General features: G+C 54.1%; 1 protein-coding gene across 1 annotated transcript; it reads left to right on the forward strand.

Moving 5' to 3' along the window:
- Positions 1 to 1,842: 1,842 nt before the first annotated feature.
- LOC120878564 (E3 ubiquitin-protein ligase TRIM50) lies at positions 1,843 to 9,603 on the forward strand. The gene is made up of 6 exons (XM_040261199.1): positions 1,843 to 2,241; positions 5,193 to 5,288; positions 6,068 to 6,298; positions 6,400 to 6,422; positions 6,976 to 7,100; positions 8,721 to 9,603. Exons 1-6 carry the CDS (start codon positions 1,843 to 1,845, stop codon positions 9,308 to 9,310), a joined length of 1,464 nt encoding a protein of 487 aa, XP_040117133.1. The 3' UTR covers positions 9,311 to 9,603.
- Positions 9,604 to 12,301: the final 2,698 nt, after the last annotated feature.

Here is a 12,301-nt window from a genome sequence, read left to right on the forward strand (position 1 = left end):
CAGCATAGACAAAAAAAAAAGGAAACCAGGCCACATTAATCTATGATGACATGAGTCAGGATAGCGGCTCCCTTTGTTAGGGGTTCTGACTCAGGGACGTGTGATAAAGACTCTGGGTGCTAGAAATGTTCTGTAGCTTGACATTTTTTTTTTTAAATTGTTTATCAGTTTATTATGAAGGATGTAAATAAACAGCCAGATGAAGAGGTACATAGGGTGAGATCCGGAAGAGTCCAGAGCACAAGTACTTGGGTTCCTATGGAACCGGGGTGCAGCACCCTCCCAGCACGTGGGTATGGTCACCAACCCAGAAGCTTCTCTGTATCTTTGTTTTTTAATTAATTACTTTGGCTTATTTTTTTGGTTGTTCTGGGTCTTCGTTGCTTCGTGTGGGCTTTCTCTAGTCATGGTGAGCAGGGGCTGCTCTTCCTCGTGGTGCCCGGGTGTCTTGCCGTGGTGGCTGCTCTTGTTGTGGCGGAGCATGGGCGCCAGAGTGTGCAGATTCAGTAGTTGTGGGGCGTGGGCTTAGCTGCTCCGTGACACGTGGATCTTCCCGGCCCAGGGTTTGAACCCATGTCCCCTGCATTGGCAGGCATACTCCTATCCACTGTAGCACCAGGGAAGTCCGGTCCTCTGTATCTTGACCTTGAGAGTGCATGCACATGTATAAGTTGTATCTCAAGCATTTGGTTAATGTTTGTGCACTTTATAGAAGGTAGACATCAATTTTTAAATCTAGGGAAGCAAGAACATCTTCAGAATTTTAAAGAGAGAGAGGGAGAGATGCAGATTGAGAGAGAATTGTGTCAAAGCACGAGTCCACTCCCTTTTGGGGTCTGAGAGGTGTGAGCGGGTACCGAGTCCCTCTGTCTCCGACCCTCCCCCAGGCCTGGCCAAGGTGAGTACCTGAGTGCCGCTGTTATCAGAGCTGGCCGAGCAGAGGCTCCCTTCCTAGTCCCGTGATGTGGCCCAACCTCCACCTGATTCTCAGCGACCTTGAGGGCCCGGGGGTGGGGGTGGGGGCGTTTCTGGCAAAGGGGAGGAGCAAAGGGGTAGAGACTAGGTAGAACAGGTGTCCAGCCACAATCCCAGGTCTCTGCACCTGCTGTCCCATCCTGGGAGAAGAGAAGGCCAAGCAGATTGAGTCATTGTTGCTGGTGTGAGGCCCCTCTGGAGGGCTCGGAGGATCCTGAGAGGCCAGTGCAGGGGTTCTCCCTGGGGCCACTGCTGACTTCTGGTGAGATGCTTTTCAGTCCCAATTGGCTTTTACAGGGGAGCAGGGTGGGAGCCCAGGAGACAGCTCCAAGGTCCCAGCTCCTGGACAGTATTGTTCTAAGACAGAACTATGTTTCTGAATGGCCTGGGGGGTGTCTCTTGTAAGCGTAGATTTCTGGGGCTCATTGGAGATATGTGATGGCGTGACTCAGGAATTCTGTTGTAACGCTGCTTCCACCAGCTTCTCACCAGTTTGAGAACTGATCTAGAAACTGGGAAAGACCTTGGCTTGTTTCTGCTGCCCAGTTCTAGGTCAGGACACCCACTGGGCTGGAGCTTGCATTGTTAATGTCACTTCAGGTGACCCTGCAGGTGTCTCCTTTCACGTTTACCTCCAAATCTGAGTTTAAAATGTAGTCACCTGGACCTCCAAGTGACCGCTCTTTTCATTTAAGCCCTTTGATTTAAAGATGGGAAAACAGACCCAAGGTCATCGTGGGTCAGGGCTGGAATCGAAGGCTGGCGTCCTTAGCAGCCTCTCCTTTCAGGGCCCTTGGGGCTGGTGGCCAAAGGAGTGGAGGGAGCCGGCTCCAGGGGGGCTGCCCTGGGCCCCCGCGGGCGCCGCGGATGGCGTGGCGGGTGAGCGTGCCCGAGCTGGAGGGCCGCCTGCAGTGCCCCGTGTGCCTGGAGGTCTTCAAGGAGCCCCTGATGCTGCAGTGCGGTCACTCCTACTGCAAGGGCTGCCTGCTGTCCCTGTCCCGCCACCTGGCCCCCGAGCTGCGCTGCCCCGAGTGCCGGCAGGAGGTGGACTGCAGCAGCTCCCCACCCAACGTCTCCCTGGCGAAGGTGATCGAAGCCCTGCAGCTCCCAGGGGACCCGGAGCCCCAGCTGTGCGCGCACCACCGGAACCCGCTCAGCCTCTTCTGCGAGAAGGACCAGGAACTCATCTGCGGCCTCTGCGGCCTGCTGGGCGCCCACCAGCACCACCGGGTCACGCCCGTCCCCACCGTCTACAGCCGCATGAAGGTGGGCAGTGAGGCTGCTGGGGGCGGCAGGCGGGCGAGGGGCGGGGCCGCCCTGGGGGACGGAGAGCGCCCTGCATCTCGGACTACTGCCCCCCACCTCCAGCTTTATTTTCCGTTAGATTCTTGAGCCCTCCAGGGACTTCACCCCGAGGCAGGTGAGGGCAGGGACTTGGTTTCATCCCCTGAGATGTTTCCGCACCTAGAACCGTGCTGGGCAGGTCGTAAATGCCCAAAACGTCTTTGTGGAATCAATGGATTCCTGCCCTCATGGACCTTTGCCTCAGAACTAGCAGATGGCCATTTTAAGATGAATAATAATAATATCATCATCTTAAGTTCATCTGTTTTCCTAAGGTTTATGAAGAGTGGGGTTATTGTTGTATTTATAAATGAGGAAACAGGCTCAGAGAACACAGGAGGATCTTAGTCAAGGTCATACAGTTTGTCAGTGGCAGAGCTAGGATTCAAACCAAGGCCAGTTTTTCATTCCCCAGACAACCGATCAAGGAAGGGCAGGAAGGGCTCTTGGAGGTAAATTGTCATAGGGAACCTGGCCTGGGGCTTAGCAGTAGGGACAGGGGCAGCAAGGACCAGGAATGACAAAGTTCAAGAGACGAGGGAAGTGCATCAGCGTGTGTAGGCAGAGGGACCCCTGGAAGCTGCTCCCGGGATTTCCTGGCCAAGTGCTCTGGGCAGCCTTTCTTTGCCCCTCCGACCCTGGGAGAGAGGAGGGAAAGGAGCTCTAGCATGCGCCCCGGGTGGTGCTGGTGTCCGTGGTACAGCAGTGGGCAAGGAGCTCACCGCGCCAGCCCTCACAGTCTGGGGGTCTGACACCATCCCGAGCGTCAGGTGCCGCTGTTGAGGTCCAATACAGGCAAAGATGAGCCCGCCTGGAACATGGCTCTTGCATGGTCTTGGGTGATCAGGGAAGGCTTCTTGGAGGAAGTGGACTGCTAAGGTGAGACCTGAACCCTCAGGAGGACTTAAAAGGAAGGGGAGGAAAAGCATTCTGAGTATACAAAGAGCATGGGCAAAAGACTGAGGAGCAAACGGCATGGCACATTTGAGGAATCAGACATTATTCCATTCAGCTCAAGGGAGAGTGAGGTGGGAGTGAGGGGAGGCAAGCAGGGGCCAGCTCACGAAAACGCCTGTGTCACATGAGAAGGAATCTGGGGTTCATTCAGACGGCCAGTGCCGGGAGTGTTTAAACAGTCGTGATGTGGCCCCATCTCTCTGCCCGAGGGTAGACTGGAGAGTGAGGCTGGGAATAAGAGATTGGGGGTAACATGCAGGTGGTCTTTGCAGTCCGAGGTGCAGAGAAGACTGACCAGGTGAGTCTGCAGGGTGATGGGGAAGATGCTGAGAATGCCCACCAGGAGCTTCAGGGCTTAAGATTTGGGTAGAGAACCCCAAAGGGGACAGAAAGAATCCACAGAGGACTCGGGAGCGCTGGCTGCATGCGGTCTTCTGGAAACTGGAGGAACAGAGCATTTTGACAAGGTGGAAGTCACTTGTGTGAAATGTCAGCTCAGGATTGAAAAGAACCAGTCAGATTTTGCAGCAAGAGTCGGTTACCTTGGCAAGAGTAGTTGTAGGGGGCTGTGAAAGGCGGAAGCAAAATTGCAGTGCAGTGCAACTAAGTCCAGCTTTACGAGCAGAGGGCTGCCCGGCAGAAAAGGAGACTGCTGGGAGCTTGTCATCTCTGGCTCGGAGCTGGGGGGGCTTGGACCCTAGTTTTTGGATGTAGGTTTTTGTGATTTCAAGAATCTGTGATGCAACTAAATTCAGTTCCTTTATCAGATCTTAATTTTTTGACATGGACCATTTTTAAAGTCTTTATTGAATCTGTTACAACATTGCTTCTGTTTTATGTTTTGGTTTTTCGGCCATGTGGGATCTTAGCGCCCAGACCAGAACCCGCACCGCCTGCATTGGAAGGTGCAGTCTTAATCACTGGACAGCCAGGGAGGTCCCCTCAGGTCCCTTTCATGCATTCCTGTTTTCTCCTGTGGATTGAGATCTTGAGATACTTTATTTGTGCAATCTGTTTCCACTCACAGTGGCCCAGTTGATGAGAAAGAACTAGTCCCATCTCTCTTTGCCTTGGGGGGGTTACTATTGCCGTGCCCTTCTCCTATGAGCTCGGCTATCTTGTTATGGAGAGCAAGGACTCTGTTCATTCATCTCCATGCTGGTTTTATTTTTTTCTCAATTCCCTTCCGGAAAGGCTCTTGCAGCCGACTTCTACTTGGGCATGATCTAAGCTAAATACTCTGCACAGTCCATGGGCACAGACCATCTGGGCTCCCGTCAAGTCATGCAGCCAGATGGTGGTCTAGGTGGTTCTGGTGGACCCCTAAAGTTAGGCTGGATGTGGGGCCAGGGAAGCCCAGAGGAAGTGAGTTGACTGCAGCCTGGAGGCCCTAAATCCAGGCTGGGCCCAAGGCTGCCAGAGATGGATTCAGGTCTTCATAGGCAGTGAGGGGTCACCAGGTGTAACCTGGGCCACTGCATACACTGTTGACTTCACTTGCGGCCAGCCTTTTTGTGATAACTCTTGATCAAATGCTCAGTAATTCTAGACCTGCTGGTGCCCAGCAAGCTTACCAGGTGGGTACCCTACAGGCAGCATTCCATGCAGGGAGTGTTGACCTCAGATTGACAGTTGCCCTGCATGGATGTTGTGTGGTGATTTCTGGTGGCTATAACCACGTTTAGCGTCTCTGTCAACGTCACAGAAAGGGATGACGAGGAGACCCTCCTCTGTCTGGGCAGTTGCTCCCATCAGTTTGCAGTATTCTTGAATAGTCTTACCTGTTTGGGGGTCGAGGGTATCCAGGTAGCTCCCTGGTTCCACTGGGAGTGCTTGTGCTCATGGGGCTGCCCCCTGCCCTGGCTGGGAGAGTGAAGGGGTTGTGGCTCATGGGCCCATGGCCCGTTTGCCTCCAGGAGGAGCTAGCAGCCCTCATCTCCGACCTGAAGCAGGAGCAGAAGAAGGTAGATGAGCAAGTCGCCAAACTGGTGAACAACAGGACTCGGATTGTGGTGAGTGCCCCTGCCCTCGGCACCCCCCGCCCGGGGCCAGCCACCTCCCCTTTCCTGCAGAGCCCAGCTCCAGTTTGCCCTTTACAGGAACCCACGCCTTCCCTATAAAGCCAGAATTTCAAAGCATTCCAGGCGGGGTGGGAAAAAGCGCACAGGCTCCTGGGGGAATTCACCAGTCATCAGGGCTGTCTCCAAGTTGGCTTGTGTCCTCCACGTCCTTGGGACTGAGATAACTCAGAGCCCAAGTCCAGGAGGTAAACAGCTTAACGCATGGGCATGACTGCCCGGCCCCTGCCACCTGTGTCTGTTTGACCTTGGCAGCCTGTGCGATGCCCTCCTGGTTCCTTCAGAGCGCAGGCATGGAGAGGCTGCAGCCCTCAGGGGCTGGCCGCCATTCCTAAATGAGGGGCCCTTGGGGCTGAGAGGGTGTGGAGCCCCAGCCCTGCAGGTAGTCATGAAACAGAAGCAGGAGACCAGTGTCCTTGGAAGTCACCTCAGTGAATCTTCCTCACCCCGGGGAGGGAGACAGCATCACTCCATCTGGTGGAGGAGGAGTCAATGCCCTGAACTGGGCACCGGAGGCCCAGCCCCTCCCCTGCCACTGCTGCCCTCCCCCGGGGCTGCATCTGAGCGTGAACACCCTGGCAGGAGCCAGCCCTTGGACTCGGGGATGAGGACAGAGAGCCGTCGGAAGGGCCCAGGAAGGCCTGAGCTGCCAGGATGTGGGGACGCCGAGGTCAGCCTCGGCTCCAGCTTTGACCAGCCCCTCCCTTTCCCAGAACGAGTCCGATGTCTTCAGCTGGGTGATCCGCCGTGAGTTCCAGGAGCTCCACCACCTGGTGGACGAGGAGAAGGCCCGCTGCCTGGAGGGGGTGGAGGGCCACACCCGTGGCCTCGTGGCCTCCCTGGACATGCAGCTGGAGCAGGCCCGGGGCGCCCGGGAGCGGCTGGTCCAGGCCGCGGGTGTGCTGGAGCAGTTCGGCAGCGAGAGTCACCACGAGTTCATCCGGGTGAGCGGACGAGTCCCCCGTGTCCCCAAGAGCCTCCCCCTTCCTAACGACTTCTGCATGGCCTCCTCGGTGTCCTAACCCGCCTCCCTCTTGTCTTCCAGAAGTACCACGCCATGGCCTCCAGGTATTCCTCTTGCACTTCCGGAGCCGGAGCTGTAGGAGTGTCTCCCTGTTTTTTTGTTTGTTTCCAATTTCCCTTAGTTTAAGGACAATTGGGTAAGAAGCATTGGCTTAAGTGAACGGCTAGAGGATCTGATTGGCTGAGTTTGGTTTCCACTCTGCCTGGAGCTGGGAGCAGGGTTCCCCTGATTCAAAGGCGTGCTCTTCAAGCAGCTCATCAGGGCCACCTGGAGGACTCTTTAACCATACATCCCTGGACCCCAGTCATCAGTTCTGAGTCAGCAGATCTAGGGTGGGACCCAAAAAAACTTGCACTTCTGACAAGGCCCAGGTGATGTGATGCTGCTGGTCCCAGACCTGCCCCTGGAGAGCTACTGATGCGAGTGTTTCCGGGATGGAGGCAGGGCCCCAGAGAGTGGCTGGTGGGGGGACATGATGGGCCTCTCAAGCGCACGGTCTTCTGAACGGGGACTTGGCCGGGTGGACCTGCACATGGGTGACAAGGCTGAGGTACTTGGGTGAGCAGCTCCGTCGTCACTGTGAACCTTTGACTTCAGACCAGAGCTCCAGCAGGCCCGACTCTCGGAAGGTGCCTTCAGCCCTATCTCCTTCAAGCCAGGCCTGCACCAGGCTGACATCAAGCTGACGGTGTGGAAAAGGCTTTTCCGAAAGGTTCTGCCAGGTGAGTACCCCACCCCCTGCCCGGGCTGCCCTGCTGCTGCTGCTGCTAAGTCGCTTCAGTCGTTTCTGACTCTGTACGACCCCATGGACGGCAGCCCACCAGGCTCCCCCGTCCCTGGGATTCTCCAGGCAAGAACACTGGAGTGGGTGGCCATTTCCTTCTCCAATGCATGAAAGTGAAAAGTGAAAGGGAAGTCGCTCAGTCCTGTCCTGCCGCTCTCCAAACCTTCCACTGTATGAGGCTGGGGCAGCTGACAGTGAGGGTGCAGGGCTGGGCTTCTCCCAGCAGGGGGTGCTCAAGCTCACCTCCAGCTCTAAGTGGTGACTGGGTGAGTGGTGTAATTTCTGAGACTTGTGTTTCCTGTTTTTTTTTTTTTAATTTGGCTGTTCTGGGTCTTAGTTGCAGTTTGTGGAATCTTTGAGCTGAAGCCTGTGAGATCTAGTTCTCTGACCGGGGATCGAACCCCTCCCCTTACCCCCTGCATTGGGAGCTCAGAGCCTTAACCATTGGACCGGCAGAGAAGTCCCTGAGCCTCAGTTTCCTCATCTATAGTCCCTGAACCTTAGTTTCTTTGTCTGTAAGGAGCTCACCTTGCTGGGCTGTGTATTCCAAATAGATGTGTGCGATTTGTGTGCTTAGTCATGTCCAACTCTTTGCAACCCCAGGGACTGTAACCTGCCAGGCTCCTCTGTCCATGGGATTCTCCAGGCAAGAATACTGGAGTGGGTTGCCATTTCTTACTCCAGAGGATCTTCCTGACCCATGGATCAAACCTGGGTCTCCTGCATTGGCAGGTGAATTCCTTACCACCTTGCCACCTGGGAGGGTGTGTGTAGTTTAATGCTTAATAAATGGCAGCTGCTGCTTTGCTAAAAAATAACTCAGACATTTAACTCCTTCATTACTAGCATATGAGGAAAAACAGTCAGTAGACTGATTTCACCCAACAAAGGCAAAAACAGGATCGCTATAAGAGAAGGAGAAGGGGGACTTCCCTGGTGGTCCAGTGGTTAAGACTGTTCTCCCAATGTAGGAGACCTGGGTTCAATCCCTGGTCAGGGAACTAGATCCCAGGTGCCACAACACCCAGGGAAGCCAAATAAATATATTTTAAGAAAAGGGAAGGAAGGGGAGAGAAGAAAGACCTGCAGATAATCTCTGAACCATGAACATTGTTTGCACATTTTGGATAGAGACTGGTCAGTGACAGCAAGCACAGAGGTCATTTGGGATAGTACAGTCCTTGACTGCATGGCTGGTGTATCCACGGAAGCCACTGCAGTTGTTAGAATCTCCAGAAAATCTGGGGAGCAGAGCTGAGGCACCCACGTAACAGGCCGTCTCCCAGGTCCTTCCATCGGCACCTCTGCCTTAAGCGGGCCACCCTCACCATGTTCCTGGCCGGAACGCCTGGGCTCACAGTGGCCCATTCTCCACCCTTCAGGCATCACTCGCTGCTTCAGAGAATCAGGGTTGCCTGCTCCGGCCCCACCCTTTCCAGGCCCTGTTGATAACGGGGATGAGGGACTTGGTTCTTCCAAGAAGCTCAGGGCTTCCTGCCGGCCTCCCTTGGGCAGGGCCGGCTGCCTTGAACACACCTCCCCCCTCTATCTCCCCCAGCCCCGGAGTCCCTCAAGCTGGATCCGGCCACGGCCCACCCGCTCCTGGAGCTCTCCAAGGGCAACACCGTGGTGCAGTGTGGGCTCCTGGCCCAGCGGCGCGCGAGCCAGCCCGAGCGCTTCGATTACAGCACATGTGTCCTGGCCAGCAGGGGCTTCTCCTGCGGCCGCCACTACTGGGAGGTGGTGGTGGGCAGCAAGAGCGACTGGCGCCTAGGGGTCATCAAGGGCACAGCCAGCCGCAAGGGCAAGCTGAGCAAGTCCCCGGAGCACGGCGTGTGGCTCATCGGCCTGAAGGAGGGCCGAGTGTATGAGGCCTTCAGCTGCCCCCGGGTACCCCTGCCCGTGGTGGGCCACCCCCACCGCATCGGCATCTACCTGCACTATGAGCAGGGGGAGCTCACCTTCTTTGATGCCGACCGCCCCGACGACCTGCGGCCACTCTACTCGTTCCAGGCCGACTTCCAGGGCAAGCTGTACCCCATCCTGGACGTGTGCTGGCACGACAGGGGCAGCAACTCCCTGCCCATGGTGCTGCCGCCACCCGGCGGGCCCGGCCTCCTCTCCCCACTGCAGCCCACCAAGCTGTAGGGCTGCCTTTCCGCTTGCCGTGGGGGCTTGAGGGGTCCTGCTGACTTTGGTGAGCGAAGGCGATGACTTCCTTTTTTGGGGAGGTCTTTGCCTGGGTGCCCCTAGAAACATTTATTGTTGGGAGAATAACTATGGTCGCCAGGGGCATGTTTATTAACCTCTATCTGGGCTATTAACCTGCTTATTAACCAGCAGAGCCAGGCCTTGGGGTCCAAGGATCAAGCTGGGCTTCCCTTGTTGCATGCATGCTCAGTCACTTCAGTCATGTCCAACTCTTTGCGACCCTGTGGACTATAGCCCGCCAGGCTCCTCAGTCCATGGGGATTCTCCAGGCAAGAATACTGGCATGGGTTGCCATGCCCTCCTCCAGATCTTCCCGACCCAGGGATCAAACCCACGTCTCACATCTCCTGCACTGGCGGGCCGGTTCTTTACCACTCGTGCTGCCTGGGAAGACCAGGCTTCCCTTAGCCCCTCCTAACCATGATCACGCTTCCCCCTGAGGGTGGAAACACTCCCACACATAATTCCCCCATCACTGTGAACTTTAAGGATAATAAAACAGATGTTATTTCTCCCTTGTCAAATGATTTGCAGTGATCAGTTGCTGCACGTGCTCACTGCTTTATTCTCGGGTCTTTAAAAGCAGCTCCAGCCTCTGGTGGGGCCACATCTCACAGCCACGAGCCCTTTGATTTCCACACCATCCTTTCTGGCGTGGGCAACAAGGCCTACGTGAGCTGCTGCCTTTGGCTAATCTTCCTCCTGCCATCTGTGTAAGTAATAATCAAAAGCGGCTTCTTGTCTCTCTTTTTGAAAATTTTAAAAGTTTATGTGTTAATTGTTTTGGCTATGCTGGGTCTTCATTGCTGTGCGCATGCTTCTCTAGGTGTGATGGGCAGGCTTCTCACCACGGTGGCTTCTCTTGTGGTGGAGCATGGGTTCTAGGTGCACGGGCTCAGTAGTTGGGGTTCCTGGGCTCTAGAGCACAGGCTCAGGAATTGTGGTGCACAGGCTTGGTTGCTCCATGGCATGTGGAATTTTTCAGATCGGGATCAAACCTTGTGCCCTGGACTGGCAGGTAGATTAACCACTGGACCGCCAGGGAAGTCCTGCTTGTTGTCTCTTGATCAGCTGCATCTGTCAGGCCTTGGCCTTGGTTGCTGCATGCTTGACGCTTTCCAGACTTGGTCTTTGGTTGTGTAGCTCTTCCTTCAATTTCATGACTCTACCTCTGCTCTGCATCCTGCGTGGCCCAGGGGGCTGGCCTCGCTGGAATGCACATCCTTCTGGCTTCCTGTTGGGTTCAGCTGATGGGAGGGGCTGGCAGGAGATCCCAGGGCAGGAGAAGGGAGTTGGAGGTGCTTATTTTCTTGCTTTTCTGCCTGCTGGGCTATGCATTGCAGGGTCCCTCCTCTCTTTGTGATTCTTCCTATATTCCTGGTGGTGAACAGTGCTGTCGCCAGCCCTGAGTTCTGCGCCATCACCCATCAACTTCCTCACCTCTGACCGTTCTTTTTAGAAAATTCCTTTCTTTAAACTCTCCTCAGCGACTCCCTTGTGTGCACCACCCTGCCTTTAGCCAGACCATGATGGACATGATGGCATACTTCTGCACCCATTTAATAAATCCTCTCTTTCAATTGGCTAACCAGAGTAAGTGTTTGTGCTTGCAACAGAAAGATCTTAACAGATGCACATCTAATATGCAAGAGACAGAGGAAATAATAGTTAATTCTTCATGTGCAATTGGCATTTAAACTGAAAGAAGTGGAACACTGGCAGAGAAGAGCCTGCAGGGATCTAGGTTCAGAAGGGGTGATGCTGCAGCGGGGGCAGTTCCCTGGTTGTCCAGTGGTTAAGACTCTGCCTTCAGTACAGGGTGCGAGGGTTCGATCCCTGGTCTGGGAAATAAGATCCCACATGCCGTGCAGTGCAGCCAGCAAAACAAAATGGGATGCTGCAGCTGGGATTGGAGATGAGGGTGGGGGTTGTTTGGGGTGGAGGGTATGCATCTATGCTACTTTATGTTAACTTTGTCCTGTGCGAACAACAGTGTGGAAGTGGGTGAGTCTGCCCCAGGGGAGAAAATATCAGACTGATGGAAAGGAGGTCAGAGAATGGAACACTAGAACCTAGGGGAGCAACTTAGACAGGGTGGCCAAGGAAACTTAGACCTTGGCAGAGAGAAGGGAGGGCATGGCAGCAGAGGAGGTCATAGAAGCCAAAGCTTTCCAACAAAGAAGGTGTGTTCAGCAGTGTCCTGAAACCCCAGATTCAGGTTCTGCACTCCCACTGCAGAGGGTACGGGTTGGAGCCCTGGTCAGGGAACTAAGATCCTACACGTGGTGCAACAATCAGTGGATTTAAGTGTGAAACGATGAAGCCATAGATGATTTCTATACTGTACAGCTGTGAAGTGGGTTTCAAGTGTGACGTCAAGGGCAGAAACCATAAAGGTAAATACTTTTAAAATGAGAACTTCAAAAAAAAAAAAAAAAGAGAACTTCATGGTGTCCAAAACAATTATAAACCACATTAAAAAAAAAAAAACCAATAAACTTGAAAAATGGCAAAACCTAAGATAAGAGGTATATATTGTTAAAATATAAAGGCCATGGAAAAAGCAAGAGAGTTCCAGAAAAAACATCTATTTCTGCTTTATTGACTATGCCAAAGCCGTTGACTGTGTGGATCACAATAAACTGTGGAAAATTCTGGAAGAGATGGGAATACCAGACCACATGACCTGCCTCTTGAGAAACCTATATGTAGGTCAGGAAGCAACAGTTAGAACTGGACATGGAACAACAGACTGGTTCCAAATAGGAAAAGGAGGATGTCAAGGCTGTATATTGTCACCCTGCTTATTTAACTTCTATGCAGAGTACATCATGAGAAACGCTGGACTGGAAGAAACACAAGCTGGAATCAAGATTGCTGGGAGAAATATCAATCACCTCAGATATGCAGATAACACCACCCTTATGG

This window comes from Oryx dammah, unplaced genomic scaffold, assembly GCF_014754425.2.
Source record: "Oryx dammah isolate SB20612 unplaced genomic scaffold, SCBI_Odam_1.1 HiC_scaffold_2, whole genome shotgun sequence".
NCBI classification, from domain to species: Eukaryota; Metazoa; Chordata; class Mammalia; order Artiodactyla; family Bovidae; genus Oryx; species Oryx dammah.

Coding starts and splice junctions, on each gene's coding strand:
- LOC120878564 (XM_040261199.1), top strand. CDS start 1,843: ATGGCGTGGCGGGTGAGCGTGCCCGAGCTGGAGGGCCGCCTGCAGTGC. Junction 6,299..6,399: donor GTCACCACGAGTTCATCCGG/GTGAGCGGACGA, acceptor CTTGTCTTCCAG/AAGTACCACGCCATGGCCTC. Junction 7,101..8,720: donor TTTCCGAAAGGTTCTGCCAG/GTGAGTACCCCA, acceptor TATCTCCCCCAG/CCCCGGAGTCCCTCAAGCTG.